This window comes from Triturus cristatus, chromosome 10, assembly GCF_964204655.1.
Source record: "Triturus cristatus chromosome 10, aTriCri1.1, whole genome shotgun sequence".
Classification (NCBI taxonomy): domain Eukaryota; kingdom Metazoa; phylum Chordata; class Amphibia; order Caudata; family Salamandridae; genus Triturus; species Triturus cristatus.
The window spans coordinates 425,274,833-425,293,898 of record NC_140593.1 but is presented as its reverse complement, the minus strand read 5'-3'; the positions used below and the strand labels follow the sequence as shown (position 1 = coordinate 425,293,898).

The following is a 19,066-nucleotide window of genomic DNA, read 5'->3' as shown; positions in this document are numbered from 1 at the left end:
AAACCCCTGTGACTCTGCTTTCCCCGCCGGAAGCCAGGCGGGACCGTCAGAGACAGAAGGGAGTATCCGGTTCTGTCCACTCAATCAGCGGAACGCCGTGTTGGACCGGGGAATCGTAGACCTGCAGGCGCTCTTAGCAAACACAAGTAAGCAATCAATAGCACATAAAATCAGGATGTCATTCATTAAAATTAGTAAAAACATTCGGGGATTTAGGCATGCAGCTGCGGGGGAATACAACTGTGACCAGGTAATCAAGGTTAAGAGCAGGAATATCTGGGGGTAAAAAGCAAGGCTTCAGAGCACAGAGGCTCTTCACCACTTATGCTTTCAGTGTATCTTTCTAGTTTGAAATGTTATCTGAGAGCGATGCGGCGAATCTCGCCTCCTTGTACGACAATCCTATTGCTGTCACCCTCGAATCCAAAATCCAGGTGATCACTGGACCAGGAAGAGTCCAAGCCCCCCCCCAAACTCACCTAGGCCACCAACCACCCGCACTAACATCCCCACAGTCCCCCTAACGAAGAATCCCAAAACAGAGACGGCCCCCACAAACTGCATGCTTAAAAACTGCAGATCAGCCACCAAACATGCCACAGAACTAGCAGAATCCATCCTCACTCACGACATAGACATAGCATTCATCACCGAAACCTGGCTTAATGATTCTTCCCTGCCACTCCTGGACACTCTCGTCCCCTCAGGCTTTACAATCACCAACAAAGACAGAAAAGACCATAGAGGAGAAGGCTTAGCAATCATCCACAGAGACAATATTTCCGTGACGGAAACAGACTCCTCCAACTACAACACCTTTGAGTGCTTAACTGTCAACATCAACACTTGCAACAAAAAACCACTAACCTGCCACCTTATCTACCATCCCCCAGGCAACTCCACCACTTTCACTGAACACCTGTCTGACCTGATTGCCCACTGCTCACGACGAGATGTGAATAACCTTATTCTGGGCAACCTCAACCTACACTGGAACGAAGATAACAATCCGCTAATCTAAAACCGGAGTGAGTTACTATACAATAACAACCTTACGCAACACTGCACAGAAAGAACTCACAACAAAGGAGCAACCGTAGATGCCAAACGTGACACAGTGACGATAAACCACACCCCGCTCGTAGATTGGTCTGGCCACCACTTAATCCTCTTCCACCTCACTCAGCCAGCCACTATACAACCCCCCACCCAAGAACAGCCCAAATGGACCTGAAATCTCACTCGGACCTTTTGGCAGGTACAGGGGGTGGTATAGCCATAATTTGTAAGAACCACTACTCCTGCACGATAATACCCTTGACCGAAGCAGAGGGAACGGAATGCCTCAGCTTCCACCTGGTGGTATCTCCCCATCAATCCATAGCTGACATCTTAATATACAGACCCCCAGGACCTGCTGGGAGGTTTCTAGCCTCAATTGGTGAAGTGGTTTCTCCATTTGTCTTGAAACACAAACATTGCTTGGTTTGGGGTGATTTTAACTTACATATGGATGTACCAGAAGACGCAGACTGGTCCAGACTGCAAGAGTCACTGGAGACGCTAGATCTGACTCCCTATGTCCACGCCCCCACCCATGAAAAAGGCCACACCTTAGACCAGATCTTTTCCACAGCTAAACTAGGTATGAACAATCCACTCCCACTTGTTTGGTCTGACCACTTCCTCCTGGAGTTTTCATTTGAGAAGGTATTAAATCTCCCTAGGGCCTCAGGGAATTATAGAAGCACTAATTCCAGACCCTACCATTTACTTACACCTGAGGCATTACGCAAGGCCATTATTAAGCATCCGATCTCTCTCAGTGGGGACCTGGAGGCGGATGCTGAGGACCTGGACAACTGGCTCCTGCTCCGGGCCAGGGAACTTGTCCATCCTGCCCCACGCTCTGGAAAGACGGTCAGGTCATCCGCCCCCTGGTTCACATCGGCCCTTAAAGAAAGTAAGAGGTCGTGTAAACACCTTGAAAGGACCTTGCGGAAAAACGATGACCCCAATGACAAAATAATTTACAAACAGGCATTAAAAGCCTATTTCAAACAAATACTTGAGGCAAAAAAATCCTTCCTATCTGCAAAAATCGAACGTGCGTCAAACAAAAATAAGGACATTTTTAAAATAGTCAGTGATTTCTCCTCCCCTGCAGTGGTAGCTAAGTCATTTACGGCCACTGAGGCATGGACAAGTTGCTTGGCCTCATATTTCCACGACAAGGTCGTAAGCATCCAGAAATCCTTCCTGCCCACTCCACTGGTGCAGATTGAGAAGGGTGCGCAATACTCTCCACTATTACAAGCTACAAGACCTTCCTTTGAACAGTTTCCAATGATCCCATTGGGAAAAACTCTAGAAGTCTTGAAAGGCCTTAAATCCGGCTCACCCTCCGACCCTTGCCCAGCCCATACTCTGGCTTCTATTGCACATATTATCAATCCTGCGGTCAACCAGATCCTGAATCTCCCCCTGAAGATGGGCCAGATCCCTGACAGGTGGAAGAGAGCCAAAATTCAGCCCCTTTTAAAAAAAGCAACGCTGGATCTTGAACTAGCCTCCAACTACAGGCCTATATCATCACTCCCCTTCTTTTCTAAGGCTCTGGAAAAAGTGGTAAACAATGTCACCACTGCATTTGTTGAAACTAACTCGCTACTCCATCAGAGCCAATCTGGCTTCAGGGCTAATTGCAGCACAGAGACGGCACTCCTGGAAGTATCTGAAGCAATAAAGGAGATAGTCGATAGAGGCGGCAAAGCCATACTGATATTGCTAGATCTTTCTGAGGTTTTTGATACCGTCCCCCATGACCGCCTCCTGCTGAGACTCCGAGAGTGTGGGTTTGGGGGCACGGTATTCAACTGGTTTTCCGCCTTTTTAAAGTACCGCCAGCAAACAGTGTGGGCTCCACCTTTTGCGGCCCCAATCCCCCCTCTCAAGGTGGGTGTGTCCCAGGGCTCCATCCTGAGCCCCATCCTTTTTAACCTACATATGACCCCTCTCGCTACTCTGGCTGAGAACCACGGTGCAAAAATAGTATTGTACGCCGACGATACGCAGCTGCTCTTCACCTGTAACAAAGACACAGATTTCAAGGGAGACATGATTAACAGCTGCCTATCAGAAGTTTTCTCCTGGCTCCAACTTAACCAGCTTAAATGTAATCCTGGCAAATCAGAGATTATCTTCTTCGGCCACCACCCCAGTAACCTCTGGCGCAGTTGGTGGCCCGCTGACATGTCCCCTCCCACATCCCCCTTAAAGATAGTGAAAAATCTAGGGGTGAGGATGGACGAAAATCTTTCCATGCAGGCACAAATCCAATCAGTGGCAGGCTTTTGTTTCGGCCTTCTCAAAATGCTGAAACAGTTCCTGCCCCTCCTGTCGATCAGCCACAGGAAAACGGTGGTCGAGGCATTAATAATCTCCAGGCTGGATTATGTGAATGTACTCTACCTGGGGCTGCCTGACTATCTACTGGCAAGACTGCAGGTGACGCAGAACGCTGCAGCAAGAGCCATACTCCTGCTCGGCCCCAGAGCTCGCATGTCCACACAGCTGAAAACCTTGCATTGGCTCCCTGTTCGCAAAAGGATCCATTTCAAAGCAATGGTTCTGGCTTTTAAGGCCCTACACGGCTTGGGGGCTGGGTACATTGCGAAGAGAGTCCAATTTTACCGCCCCCACCGTGCACTTAGGTCGGCGGCACTCCAGCTGGCCAGGACCCCTAGACACCTACAGGCACGCGACAGGAGCCGCTCCTTCCAGGTGCAAGCTGCACAATTGTGGAATAGTCTACCGGTGGACTTAAGGTTGACACAGGATCTCCTTACTTTTAGGAAATCACTGAAAACTTGGTTGTTCCAGCTTTAAACATCTAGCGCAGGGGTCACCCTGTTCGGCTGGGCCCTCATCATGCTTCAGCGCCGGGACACTCAATTGAGTAGCTGTGCGCTTTATAAATAGCCACTTAACATAACATAACATAACATAACATAACAAATCCACCAATTATAGTTAACTGAAGTTTCTATAACTTGTGCCATGAGTTAAATATAACTCCTGCACTTGCTATGGACCGCTTATACCTACACATATGACATTACTCATGAAATGTGCTATGACAATAATGATAACATCACTGATGACATCTGAAATGACATCATGTACGACAACACTGTGCATGGCCACTCTCTAACTCACAGTCAATCTCTATCTTTCTTACCGTGTTTCTGTGTGTTTGTGTGCTAGAACTCTGAGCTTTTGTCTTTGATTGTTATGACCTAAAGTAAAATGTACAGGCATTTTAAGTAGAAGCAGATACTGTAGCTAGTTTCTCAGTCAGATATAAATACATTCTAACCTTGTAGTTGTGTTCCATTGTATATTATACAGTGCATAATATGGTAAATATTTTTTAACTTACCCAGGCTAAGAAATGGTGCATATGCAACAGAGATGACATATGGCACTCCACAAAACATCAGCAGCCCAAAACTTGCCACATTTGCCAACCCAGATGAAATCACACCAAGCATTGCTACTCCTGCTTTGTTTCTCACGCAGTCAAATCTGGAACAAATGTGAACATGTCTACTGTTAATTGTGCAAACTTAGGTTAACTTAATTTACAAACAAATCACAGAAATTGTGTAGATTTTCTTGGGCCCTAGGCAAGCACGTGTCATGGAGAACATGCCTCACTGACGCTCTCAATTGTTTGGCAGCTGCTCAACAACAGTAACGATTGTGGCCTCTGGATGACCGGAACAGGACTGAGGTCTCTGTATATTTTCTACGCTATGTGACAGGTAAGTTGTAGCCCAGTGTTCCTATGGAACTGGTGGCCTTACTGAGATGCACTACAAACTGGAGGGCACTGCCAGTGGTTCTCTGGGACAAGTTATTGCTGGTTCTAGGTGGTAGTGGCAGATCAAGGAGACTCCATGACCAGACCTAAAGCAGTGTTGAAATGCTTGACACTACGGCATGGGTTCAGGTGGCTGGCTGGCGGTGCAGCTCAGGATGGACACTGAGCTTTCAGATCTACTTGGACAAGTTTGTTGGCACAGTGCAGTAGGGTTCCGTGGGTAGTACTGGGAAATACTCCAGCAATCGTGACATCTCTACAGACTGCACCTATATTCACCCACAGAGGAAACCATGATTGAGGACATACATCATCAGGGCATGCGAGTTATACCTGTCCACGCACTGGCTAATACACTCTAGAATCCCACTGTCCTATCACAGATGTCTACGGTCCACACATAGCCATCCCCACACATGACAGATAATACATGATCCTACACATGGCCATCTGCACACATAGGACAAATAATACAAGGTCCTACATATGGCCATCGGCTCAACACATATGACAAATGATATACTGGAACTGTTTAATAGATCTAAAATGATGACTTTGATGGTGGTAGATTGCCAGCGTTCCATAGCTATTTAAATAAACCAATGGACCAATAGCACCACACATGCTGTAAGAATTATTGTCAAGGATCGGTGCTCTTCAGAATCGCTCGGGAGCAGAATGTCGCTGTTCCCAATGACCCTTCCCAGCTTTCCGGGATACACGCTTTTAGTACGAGTCAGCCCAAGAAACCTAAGGGGGGGGAAAGGGGATGGGACAGAGAAGAGACAGTCACTACGTCTTTTTCTTTCTTGAGTGTTGTCGCTCTTTCTATCTTCCTTGAGGTGACAGTAGTGTATATAATGTAAAAGAAGTAATCACATTAGTAAGGTTACTCTATTCCTACACCCAACTCCATCAATGTTCGTGTGTGATCTTTCCTCTCTGATACCCACCCTGTCTTTAGTGACCAATGCTCCTCTTCTGTTGGGGTGTTGTCTTGGCGTGGTACTACTGTAAATGACAAAAGTTTTTTCTTTTAGAGTTGTCTACTCTCTCTCATTATCTCACTGTCACTATTATTCTTTTCTCTACTACAGGTTCTCTTACCCAAGATACAACTGATGGTGCCTCAACTGGATTCTGGATAGGTGAGTACTTCTTCTTAAATTTCCTGAGTATCTACTAAGTATTTTTCCTGTCTGCTTAGTCGCTACTCAGTACTCCGGTAGTTCTTCCTAATTAAGGAGACTCTGAAGTGTAACCTAAAAACACTAGCTACACTCGATAGTGCGCTCCTAAAAAAAGGACTTCGGTTCTGTGAACTGTGCTGCCTTGACGCTCTACTCTAAGGTAAGCTGCCTTTGCTGACGTTATAATTCTCCGCTATGAAATCACATTAGTAAGGTTACTCTATTCCTACACCCAACTCCATCAATGTTCGTGTGTGATCTTTCCTCTCTGATACCCACCCTGTCTTTAGTGACCAACGCTCCTCTTCTGTTGGGGTGTTGTCTTGGCGTGGTACTACTGTAAATGACAAAAGTTTTTTCTTTTAGAGTTGTCTACTCTCTCTCATTATCTCACTGTCACTATTATTCTTTTCTCTACTACAGGTTCTCTTACCCAAGATACAACTGATGGTGCCTCAACTGGATTCTGGATAGGTGAGTACTTCTTCTTAAATTTCCTGAGTATCTACTAAGTATTTTTCCTGTCTGCTTAGTCGCTACTCAGTACTCCGGTAGTTCTTCCTAATTAAGGAGACTCTGAAGTGTAACCTAAAAACACTAGCTACACTCGATAGAGCGCTCCTCAAAAGGACTTCGGTTCTGTGAACTGTGCTGCCTTGACGCTCTACTCTATGGTAAGCTGCCTTTGCTGACGTTATAATTCTCCGCTATGAAAACTGTGAGCAGAGCTCACTTCACTGACTGGAAACTGGAAATTCTCCTGTGCCGCTGACAGATAGTTTTATTATCGCTGCTCGCCTTCACAATCTCCTCAGAAAATAATTGCTCTTGGTGTTTCTTGCATATTGTCACCCTGACCAGCGATTCAAAGGGGGACTAGTGTTGCTTTTCTTATTTTCTTTCACACTCTAGGCTCAAGCAATGAAACTCTTCAAAATATTATACGCTAGTGCAACGGAACAGTCTTACTGGATTTCAGGAACCTGGAACTCGAATTCCCTAAAGCTCGACGAAGACTTCTCCCTCACTAAACTGCACGGCACATGACAGGTGACTTTCTCTCCTCATAACTCTGGTGAAGTGCGCCACTCCACCGGGGCTGACACCTGGATCCTGCTGATTACTATGGAACGCTAGAGCGCTAACCTGCTGCTCAAGCGGTCCAACTGTAGCGGCCATCTTAGATTCTGGTCTGTCTTTATTTCGCTTTCCTGTGCTGTGTTGATTGCGGGGGGGGGGCAGGACTTTTGTCCTAAACGTAAGGTTCGTTTTTGAGTATGGTCTGCTGGTCCTGACAATTATAAAGTCTACAGCCATGGTGTGTATTTCTGTCTAGAAGATGATTTCAGATTTAATCCCGTGCTCCATCCAGATTCACACTATGATCACACATCCAGGACCTTGGACTGTCCTGTATTGCTGTAATGGTGTGTGACAAATAGCTTAAACATTGCAAAAGGGACATGTTGGCTCAAATCATCCCATTCATTGACAAACACATAGAAGGGCCCTGATCGGGTGATTGAGTGAAACCACCAGTGCTTATGCTTCCACTTAAATGATGCTCAAATCTATCAACAAAACTATATTGTCACTTGCTGGGAAGGTTGTGGAAGTGGATAATGTATTGTGTTAAATAATTAGGTAATAATCATTTGTAGGCAAATTAAAGTTTGAGAAAGCTGAGAGGCGGGGTCAGGTGAAGACCAATAGTAGCATAATTAAAAGAACTATGGGAAGGTAAGGGTGGTAAGCAGCAAAGTGGACCGGGGCTTGGAGAGGACTGTAAAATTGCGAGAACTAGGGTTGTTGGTTGAGGCGAGAGTGAGCCCTTCTCAAGCAATAGCCACAACTTGTCAGGGTAAACTAGAAAAGTCAATACATTTACCTGTACTTAACCCTCTGCTAGCTTGGCACAAAAGTGGTCACGGCTAAGTTAGAAGCAATGTGAAAATTATCTATGCAGAACACAAACATTAATAAATTGAAAACACAACACAAGAAAAATCCCCCACAAAAATAGAGTAAAATTCAATAAATAATTTGCCACCAAAATGACAAAAATTCAATCAGTAGAACTGGAGAGATAAAATGTTAAAGGCGTCAGGAAAGTGTAGTGCCTAAAAGCACAAAGCCCCACTTGCGGTTCTCTGATCATGCGAGACCGGATGAAAGTCACAAGTGCAGGCCAACCGCAATGGAGCATGGACAGGATACAGGGACCAGGTTAGTCCTGCGGAAAAAAGTTACCATCTAAAGTTTAGGGCATAGAATTCCGACCGTGGTGGAAGAGGCTATGAGTAGCAGGGAGAGTGACACAGAAGGCCCTCGCTATGGCATGACAAGCAGGCCGGGCTTCTGGGCAGTCATTGCTGGAGATTTTCATTGGCGGTCACCATGTGCTGTCAGTGCTGTAGTACAAAGTCCAGACCTCACATTGCCAGTTGTCACTGGTCAGGGTCACCAGAGTTTAGCTTTGGTGGTCAGTGCGGATGGCAAGATCTTGGCCCAAAAGGGCCTATTCTCCATCGTGAAGAGCCCACAACTTCAGGATTTCTCCTTTTCTTCCAGAAGGACCTTACCTGATGCCACAAAATGAATCCAATACCCAAGAGGCACCTCATGGAGATCAGGAACTCACTTCAGCAGAAGCCAGCAGGGCTCAGGAAGGTGCAGTTGCAGAAGGTCAACTAGGCAGTTGCAGAGAGGTTATCTGAAGTGTGATTGTAAGCTTATAATGGAGGGTCTGTTCAGTTGACCCTTGGAGTCACTTCAGCCTGGGATGAAGGGTGCAGGTTCAATCTCTCTTCTCCGGCAGAATGGTAGTCTCAAACAGCAGGGTAGTCTTCTGGCAGTAGGGTAGTACTTCTTATGAAGTATCCGCAGGTCCAGAAGTGTACTGATGAGTGGGTCTGAGAGTCCCATATTTATATCTAGTGCCCCCTTTGAAGTAGAAAAAGCTGCAGGAGTTTTCCCCTTACTGAGGTGTTGAGAATTTTCAGACCCTGGCCTCATCCCAGTTTGCCTTGGGGCAAAATAGGCTATCGCAAAGTCCTTTGCGTGCAAGCTGGGCCAGTGCCTTTGAAGTTTAGTAGAACAGTTGCACCCCCAACAAGCAGGGTGGCCCAACTTGCCAACACCCAGACCCTATATTGTGATACTCTCTGGGAGGAATACACAAAAGCCAACTGCCAACTACACCTAATAATGTGACCCAGGAACAGGCTGTAGGCACCAAATGGTTAGGACACGAAAATATTAACTTTCCAAAAGCAGCATTTTCAGAATTGTGATTTAAAATCTGACTTTCCAATTAAAGAGGGTTTTATATTGCAATTCCTCAAACACCAAACAGGACATCCCTACCTGCTCCCTATCAAAAGATATCACTTATTAAATGTAATAATATAATAAAGAGACCCAATGTTATCCTACGGGAAAAGTAGGCCTTGCAATTGTGAAAAACGAATTTGAGAGTTTTTCAACACCAGGACACGTGAAATGTAAAAGGACATGCCAAACTTTTAAATACCACACAGTCTGCCCTCTGGGCTGTTTACGGCCTACCCATGGATGACTGTTTTAAGGTTTACATCTGGCTAAATGAAAATTTAAAAGTGCACACACAAGATTCAATGGCAGACCTGAGACATCTTTTAAGGGGCTACTTAGATAGGCGGCACCATATATGCTGCAGGCCCACTAGTAGCTTTACATTTACCAGTCCTAGGTATTTGGTATGTCACTTTACTAGGGATCTACCAGTAAATTAAATAAGCCACTTTTACTCTGTTTACAGGAGTGAGCATAAATACCTTAGCACTGGCTAACAGTGGTAAGGTACGTAACGTCAAACAGAGTCAAGAAAAACAAATTCAGCAAAACAGGAGGGGTGAATGCAAAACGTTTGGGGGAAAACCATGCCAAGGATGTCATGTCTAACATGCTGCCCCCCAGCTGAGGGTGGTGAGAACAACCCACCCTCATGGGAGTTCTCATCACTAAGGCGGAAGAACCTGGAAAGACCATCAGCATTAGGGTAGTCAGTTTTAGGGCACTGTTCCACCATAAAGTTAGTTGTCTGTAGGGAGATGGACCACATCAATAATTTGGGATTCTCACTCCTCTTTTGCATGAGCCGCTTGAGGAGTCTTAAAATAAGACTGTTTTGAGCAGTTTCCTGAATTTAATTAAATCAGAATAGATGCAAATATGATAGGACAAGACATTCCAATAGTACAGGGCCAGAGAAGAGGAAGAGCTGCCCTGCATCTTGTCAAATGGACACAAGGAATGATAAGCAGGGCTTTATCCTTGAAGCGCAGATCCCTGACTGGACGGTAGCAGTTTAGTTTCTGACGCAGGTCCCTAGGTACATTTCCTGTTAATGACTTATACGTAAGGCCACACATTTTTAAAATATTCCTTTTCTTGAAAGGTAGCTAATGTGAGGTTTTCAGTAGAGGTTCAGCTGTGGAATAGGAAGGCAGATTAAACACAAGTCGCACAGCAGCAATTTTAGACCACTTGCAGTTTTGACATTAAGTTCTCATTGGCTGATGCAAGTCATGCAATGCCATTGTCCAATTTGCTAATAATCAAGTCCTGAACAAGGGTTTTCCTGACGGGAGAGGAAGATAGGAAACAACTTTTTTCATCAGACACATCATGTTGAAACAACTGCTGCTGGTGGCTACGGCCTGGTCTTTCATGAATAAAGACTGATCTATCTTAAGGCCAAAATTCTTCACCACCTGTTTGGGTGAAGGAGCAGGGCCTAATTCTGTAGGCCACCATTCTGAGGCCCAAAGTTACTGTGCCTTTCTAAATAGCATGATCTCAGTTTTCTAATTATTTAAATGCAGACACTTCGTTGGCATAGAGTCTGCATTAGCTTTCATACCTTTTGAAAACTGGTCTTTGATCCTGTCAAGGTCATCCCTAAAGGAGATGATAAGCTGAGTATCATCTGAGTATGATATAATTTCAAATCCAAAGGATCTGGTGATCTGGTGATGGTATCTAGAAGAACTACATAGATGTTTAACAGAGTGGGGCTTAAACATGAGGCCTACAGCAACCCTTTGTCAATTAACATGGTGCATGACATGAAGGTGCACAGCAAAATAGTCTGAGATCTATTTCTTAAGAAATCCTGGAACCACTGGAGAGCTGTACTAAAAATACCAATCTCATACAACCTTTGAATCAGCCTTGAGTGAGACACAGTCTCAAAGGCTGCAGATAAATCTCGCAGCACCAGCATAGATGGAATGCTTTTGTCCATAGACAGTCTAGTGGAATTAGCCACCGCAACCAGAGCAGTCTCTTTACTAAAGGAGGGTCTTAACCCAGATTGAGATGGGTCCAGTATCTGATTTTCCTCAAGCTGAAAGTTGGGTATTTATTAAACCTACCAGGGACTTGCCCAGCAGCAGGAACAATGAGACAGGCCGATAATTTACTAGATAGCTAGGATCAACATTGGCCTTCTTTTGTATAGGTACAACTTGAGCTGATTTTAATGCAAGAGGGCTCATCCCTGAGTCAACAGATAAATTAAACAATACCCAGGTGGCAGGTGTAATCTGGTGGCAGAGTGAGGCAAAGATCCACAGAGGGCATGGATCCAGATGTAAGCCAGATTTTGCATTTTCCATGATTTTTTGGATCTGCTTGATGGAAAAAGGCGCAAACTTTGCCATACTACAACTACAGTTTGGAGGAGGTGCATTATAGCTATGTGCCTCAACAGTCTGTTCAGCAGAAATGGCAAATATTGAATATATTTTGTTAATTTTATCTTTAAAAAAATCCATTAAGAAGTTGTATGATCTAGTGAGCCTGAAGTGGCCTAGGAGCAGGCTGAAGGATTAAAACATCATTTAGAACTTAAAATGATTCTTTAGAGGACTTGCCTGCTTTCTCAATTTGAATGAAAACATGAGATTTCCGTGCCAATTTTATATTCTGGTGATGTAACGAGAGCACCAGTTTGTGTGCATCTTTATCTTTCTGGTTTTTAGTCTTTCTCCATTTTCTTTCCAGCTTTTTACAAGAGGTCTTCTCCTGTCTCAATTCCTTGGAAAACCAAGGAGTTCTGGGTCGAAACAATGTTTTTGACCTTGTTTTTAATGGTGCAATGCTGTTGAATGCCAAATTTTAAGTCTTATTAAATCGTGCTTAAGCTGTATCCTTATTTAAATCCTGGGAAAGCATAGATATCTCAAAAGATTTAGAAAAGGACTCAGGGTCACCGACCTCCACTGTCTGAAAACTCCCAGGCCGATAGATTTAGACTAACTCATCAGTTTTTGGAATATGGAACAGGATCAGACAGTGATCTGTCCAGGTGAGAGGTAGTGGGGGCTCATAATGCAAAGCATTGGTGTTAATCTAAATTTAATCTAGAGTTTGGGCAACGGGGTGGGTGGGGCCTTTAATTACCTGGTGCAGTCCCAGCAAGCCCAGGTTCGAAAAAAGTTGAACTACCTCTCCTCTGCTACTTCTTGGTAGTCAGCTCAGTTAAGGTTAGCAACAATGGTGCCATAGCACTTAACAGACCTCCTATAATACACAGTGAGGCCCAGGAAGGCCCTCACTTTGGCCTAAGTTTTGTGAGCCTCCCATGCCAGGATAGTCTTCATCTTAGTTTAAAGGGGCTGCATCTTGCCCCCACCTATCAGGTGTCCCTGTTACACCACATTACCCTCTCCTATCTGATACTTGCTGGACTTGAAAGTCAGACCTGCCTATGGTAAAGCCTGAAGCACCTTCTGGAAGTGAAACAGCAGTTCATTTAGCCCAGCAGTGAAGACAGCCGTATTGCCAGTGGGCGGAACAGAATCCCTCCATCACATCCATGACCCTGCTGACCAACTTCTGGAAGGTGACAGGGATACTTTTCAACCCAAAGAGTATCACTCTGAATTGGAAGTGGCCCTCTAGGTTCAAAAAGGCAGGCCTCTCTTTAGCCCCCTCAGTCAGGGCACTCTGCCAGTAACTTGATGCTAAGTCAAAGGTATCCAGGAACTTGGCAGCTCCCCACCTAATGATGAGCTCATTCACTCAGGGAATGTGGTGAAAGTCGGCTTTAGTAACTAATTGAGCCTCCTGTAGTCCACGCAGAACCTAGGTTCTTGGGGGGAGCTTGGTGAGACGGTCTTGGGTACCAGTTACACTGAGCAAGATCAGGGACTACGTGAGAACTCAATCACCCCCAATTCTAGCATCTTGGAGACTTCCTCCTTACTGCTGGACCTCACCTTGTCAGACAGTTTGTGAATTGTGTTTGTTACATGCATTCTGTCTCCTGTATCAATATCGTGGGGCCTAGAGGTGTGGGAGAACAGGGAGGCAAACTGCCCCAGCAATATGGGACAGTCCTACTGCTGTTCTGGGGTCAGGGTAAAGGGGAGGTTGACCCCCTCCACTATCCCATCATGCCCCTTGGATGATAGGAGGCCAAAAGAGTTTCACTCTTTTTTTCCATCCCATCATCCATGACCAGGAGCATGGTGACCTCGGACCTCTTGTAGTTTGGCTTGAGGCGATTGACATGGAGTACCCTTGAAGGGTTCATGGGGAACTCGAGGATCACCTAGTAGGTAGCATCCCCCTTTTTCATCTTCACCTCATGGGGCCATGATCAACTGAGGGCCCTTAGTTCAATGAGCTCCATTACCCACACTTTCTGTCCATGCCAGAGTTTCATTACTTTCTGGATGCACTCCAGATTCTCTTTGGCCTTATTCCAGAAGTGTTGCATCCGGTTTCATAGACCTAACATGTAGCTGACTACAGCCTGGGAGGGGGGGTTTCTTGGGAGCTTACTCCCATCCCTCCTTCATTAAACTGAGAGATCCCCTATCAAGGTGGCCGCAGAGGCATCACCCTTTATGCAAACAATAGAGATGCTAAGGAGATGACCACTTCCACTTCATGGTCGCAGGCAGGCCCATAATCATGCCTTTGAGGGTCTTGATGAATCTCCCAACAAGCCCATTTATCTGAGGGTGACAGGGTGGGGAGAATCGGTAGGTTAACCCACACTCATCCCACATAGACTTCATGTACATGGACATGAAGTTGGTGTCCCTGTCAGACACCAATTCGTTGAGGAACCCCACTCAGGTAAAAATCCCCTTCAAGGCCATGCTGGTGCAATTACAGATCCCAGAGGTGTGGCCTCTGGGTACTGGTGGCATAGGCCACCAAAACTTGAATAAACCTGTTGCCTTTAGCAGTTCAGGGGTACATAGGTAGGGGTGGGCGGAATTTGCGAAATTCACTTTCGCAAACTATCGCGAAAATGTAAAAAATCTCCGCAAACACGCGTAAATATCACGAAGACGCTGAAGTTTTTTTCCCGCCCGTTCGCGGTATTTTCTGCGTGATCGCGGCTCGCCAACTTACCCATGCGGTTGCTCACGGGCGCGGCCATCTTGTTTTCACTTGTCCCGCCCGCTCGCGTTCGATATGACGTGCCCGCATCCTCACGCTCTCGCTCCCGGTGGAGAATGACGTGTTCATCTCATACTCTCGCGGTGCAAGATCGTGAGAAGAAAGACGTGATCGCGCGACGAATGACGTGATCGCGCGACAAATGACATTAATTCGAGTGCAAATGGCTACCAACAATCCAACATCACGTGGAGAACGCGACCGGATCGGGAAAACTTGTCGGCGAACGTGGAGATTCAGGTAAGGCGATCGCGCACATGCGAGAATGTATTTTTTGACAGCGCGAGCAATAAAAACATTTCCGGTAAGATGCAGATTGCGGAAATTTTGACATTTTCGCGCTCTCCGCAGAACGCGAAAATGTCAAATTATCACAATTTTCGGCAAGCGGAACGGAATTTTCGCCCAGGCCTATACATAGGCCAAAAAATGTCAATGCCCTCCCTTTCAAATGTGGTGTCAATGAGGGGTGAGGAAACCAAGGGAGCCTTTAGATTTTTCCCTGTCTTCCCACTGGCCTGGCAGGTGGAACATAACCTACAGAATGTATCTGAGACTGTCTTCATAGGGGGCGAATACAAGTGGATGAAAATCCTGGCAAAGATCTTGTCCTGCCTCAGATGTCCTGCCAGCGGTATATCATGAGCCACTCCCGATAGGAAGGCACTATTCCACTGGGGGACCACCATCATGTGGGTTGCCCCAGGAACAGGAACCTTTGGTTCACTTTATAGGAGGTAATTCTCCCAATGCATGAGGTGATTGCTAGAGATGTCACCAGTTGCCTTGGCCCCAGCTTGCCACCTCAAGCCCTCTAGAGTTGGCCAATCTTTCTGCACCTTGCTGAATTGCTCCCTGGTGGAACCTCCCTCAACTTAACATCCAGCAAGCTACGGCAGGTCTCCCAGAGCACCAAAGTCCTTCCAGGTACGCTCCAGGGCAGCCTCCTCAGGCACCACTTCAATGCAGTCAGTGGGATTGTCATGGGATGACTTCCCCTGCCCCTTGCCCTTCTACTTCTTGGAAGTAGCATTGGCCTTTGTTCCAGGCTGCATGCCTCCTTGACACCCCTCTTGGGCAGCCATGGACCATGTGGTCATGCAGACCCACTCAGGCAATCCTAACATCTCCACATGTGACCTTAGTTCCACTTTCTTCCAGACAGTGTGCTCTAGAGTGTTGCTGAACAGGCAATCTGCAGGCAAATCAGGGCTCACTGCTACTTTTAGAGAACCTGAGACCCCTCCCCACTCAAGAGGAACCAGAGACACTGGGTAGTTACTCTCACTGTTGTCTGAGATTATAACCTGGTGGAATGCACTGGGTACCACCTACTCTGAGGACACCAGATGACACCTTACCGTAGACATGCTGACTCCTGTGCCCCTCAGAGCCTCCACCCTCTTCCCATTGATGGTGACCCACTGCCTGTACTTAGAACTATTTGAAGGTATGTGGGCTTTGGGCATCATCTCCTTATCACCAAGGGATACTAAGGTTACCTCTGCTCTCTCCCCCGTGCTAACTGGGACCACCTCCTTTCCAAATGCTACACTGGTAAACCCTGGTGTCCTTTCACCAGCGGGGGTCTATGCCCTCTTGCCACATTTGGCATTTCTCTTCTTGTGCCCATACTTGTAGTAGTCAATACACTGGGGACAGACCTCCCTGCGTTCTTGCTGAAGAACCCATTTCTCTTTTGATCAGGCTGGGACTGGTTACCTTTACCTTGGGAACTATTCTAGGAGCTGGTAGAGAACTGCATATGTTTAAGTTTTTCTCTCTTGTCTTTCTTCTGTTGGGGACCCTGTCCACCCTTTGGGTGATCACTCCCAGCTACCTTCCTATGGACCCTGGTCCGCTTCCTTAGCAAGCTTTTTGGGGTCAGTGAGCTTAACATCTTCTAGGTGTTGGCACAGCTCTGGAAAACAATCGCTGATATTTGGTCTCTCACAATCAAATGGTACGTTTCCTGGTAATCATTAACTTTACTGCCCTTCACTCATTCAATGCCTTGCAAACCTGATTCACAAAATCCACCCAGGACTGCTAAGGCAACTTCTGGCTGTCCCTAAATGTCTGACAATACTTCTCTACAGTAAGCCCATACTTTCTGATAAGGGTGTCCCTCTTGGGGGTAACTCACCCTGTCTGCCTTTCCTAGGGCCAGCAGGGCTACCCTCCCCTCACTCTGCATGTGCTTCCAAAGACTCTGGAGATCCAATCCTCTTGAGGGACACAGTGCATCTTCAGGGCAACCTCATAGGCTTCAAACCACTTGTCTATGAAATCCCCCACAGCAAAGTTAGGTACCAGATCCTTCAGAATGTGAGCTCTCTTGTCTTTAGTGGGCACTGTAGGTATGCTTCCACCATTGTTTCTGAACTGTACTTATTTGGCCCTGATGTCCAGCTCTATGAGACTTACCTCAAATACCATTCTCCTTTCCTCAAGAGCCCTTTGAGCAGCAACTTCCTACTTGGGCGCTATCCTCTTGGCAACAGCCTCCTCCTTGGCTGCCTCCAACTTTAATTTGGCCAGCTGCAGCTGAAATTCCCATCCGCCCTTGTCCTCCAGTTCCTCTGTGGACAGACAATTGGGATACATAATGATCCCTGCCCTGACAAGGAGAACCTCCTCTTCAGGACCTGCCACCACGTCTTCTTCTTGCTCCTCAATATCCTCCTCCTCCTCGGCTGTATCTAGCAAATGGTGGGCCTCTTCATAGGTCCTTTACGGATAGGTCCTTTATGGATATACCTTTGTCTGGAAGCCCCCTTTCCTTGCAGAATCCTCTGAGCTCAGCTGAAGTGTAGCTCTCCAGGTTGCTGAGATCAAATGCCATACTTGCAAGTAGAGTCACAGGCACAGTCAGGTAGAATGGATTGAATTTGGAAAAATTTAAAAAGAGGATGAATCAGGTATCAACCCGTGAGGGTCTCAGCGCCTTGAGACCCTCATGATTGATTAGGGCGCTCAACAAATGATTGATTGATTGGTTGATTGACTGTATGGCACTGCACAAGCCCAAGTCCTGGATCCCACCACTGAGAATCAATGTGTGAAATTGGTTTATTGTTTGAGGGAGGAATGAGCCCTTCTCAAGCAACAGCCACAATCCTTGTCACGGGGACCAAAAAAGTCACTAAATTAACCTGTGGTTAACCTTCTGACAGCTTGGCACAAAAGCGGTCAGGCTTAACATCAAGGTAAGGTGTAAAGTATTTATCCAGCACACATATATTAATAAAGTGAAAACACAACACTAGAAAAATCCCACACCAATTTAGAAAAATAGAGTAAAGTGTAATAAATTATTTGACAAAAAAACAACAAGTCCAATCAGTATAACCGGACATATGCAATTTTAAAGGTTTCAGTTAAGCATAGCTCCGAAAAGCACAAAGCGCAACTCATGATTATCTGGTAACGGGAGACCTGGTGAAAGTCACTAGTTCATGCTGACTGCTAAATAGTGTGGGCCGAATACAGGGACTAGGTTAGTTCTGCTGAAAAAGTTATTGTCTAAAGTCTTGCACAAAGAGTTCCATTTGCGGTGAAGGAGACTGCAAGGAACAGGGAGACCGTCGCGGATGGGTGTCGCTGTAGCGCAAAGAGCAGTCTGTGCATCATGGATGGTCATCACTTTAGCATGAAGATCCTGTTGGGCATTGTGGACAGTCATTACTGCAGATTCATGTGAACCTGAACTGCATCTAGTTTAGGTCCTTTGTGACACCTAAGCAAATCCTTTGTAGTATACCATGCTCATCATGCCCCGACACGAAACCCTCTCCCTGGGGCGTTATTACAGCCTTTCATTTGTAAGATTCTCACTGACAGAGATATTAGTCATCAAGAGTCCAGAGGCTGTATTAAAACATAATGCTCTGGGGGGGCAACTGATGTGTGTGTCCACTTTTTGCTCCCCTGGGTTGCTATCCTAAAATAGAAAGGGCAACAGATGCTTGTGCAGCTGCTTCTGTAATACAGATAGCTCAGGCACACATGTAGCGCCAGTGCTATCTTCCGAGCGCATTCCCTCATTTGCATGGGAGTGTAGACACATGCAAATGAGAGACTCACTCCGACTCTGTGCTGGTGCCTTATTGTGGACGCGGAGGCAATGGCACGTCCAAGGGTATTAAACGTCTTTCAAGGAGTTGAAGTAGAAGCTCGGAGCAATAAAATTTGAGTATTCAGACAAACCTCAATGATTTTTTTAATAGCAAATCCTACTGTTGCAGGGATTCTACTCTGGAATAGAACTATGCTTGGAACAATATAACATCAGTATGTAGGGACTGAGTCACCATACCACCTCAGTGTCCATGAGTCTGAGTCTGATTAGCTCTAGTGCCTTACTTACCCTCCTAACCTAACCAGAGAAACAAGTGAATTAGTGCCCTCAGGACACAACACTCTTTACCCTCTCATGGGATCACGGTAACAGGACACACCCTTTCGTTCTCTCACTCGTTCTTGTCCACAATGAGATGACCAGGAGAAACTAAAAACATTTAGAACA

The 19,066-nt window shown here is 46.0% G+C and overlaps 1 protein-coding gene across 1 annotated transcript in view; it reads right to left on the bottom strand.

The window, feature by feature from the left end:
* Nucleotides 1–19,066, bottom strand: part of LOC146789559 (patched domain-containing protein 3-like) — a 262,735-nt gene that overhangs the window by 23,487 nt on the left and 220,182 nt on the right. Inside the window, exon 3 of the mRNA XM_085631129.1 lies at nt 4,442–4,587. Within this exon, the coding sequence (XP_085487255.1) occupies nt 4,442–4,587 (146 nt within the window). The remainder of the gene's footprint in view (nt 1–4,441; nt 4,588–19,066) is intronic.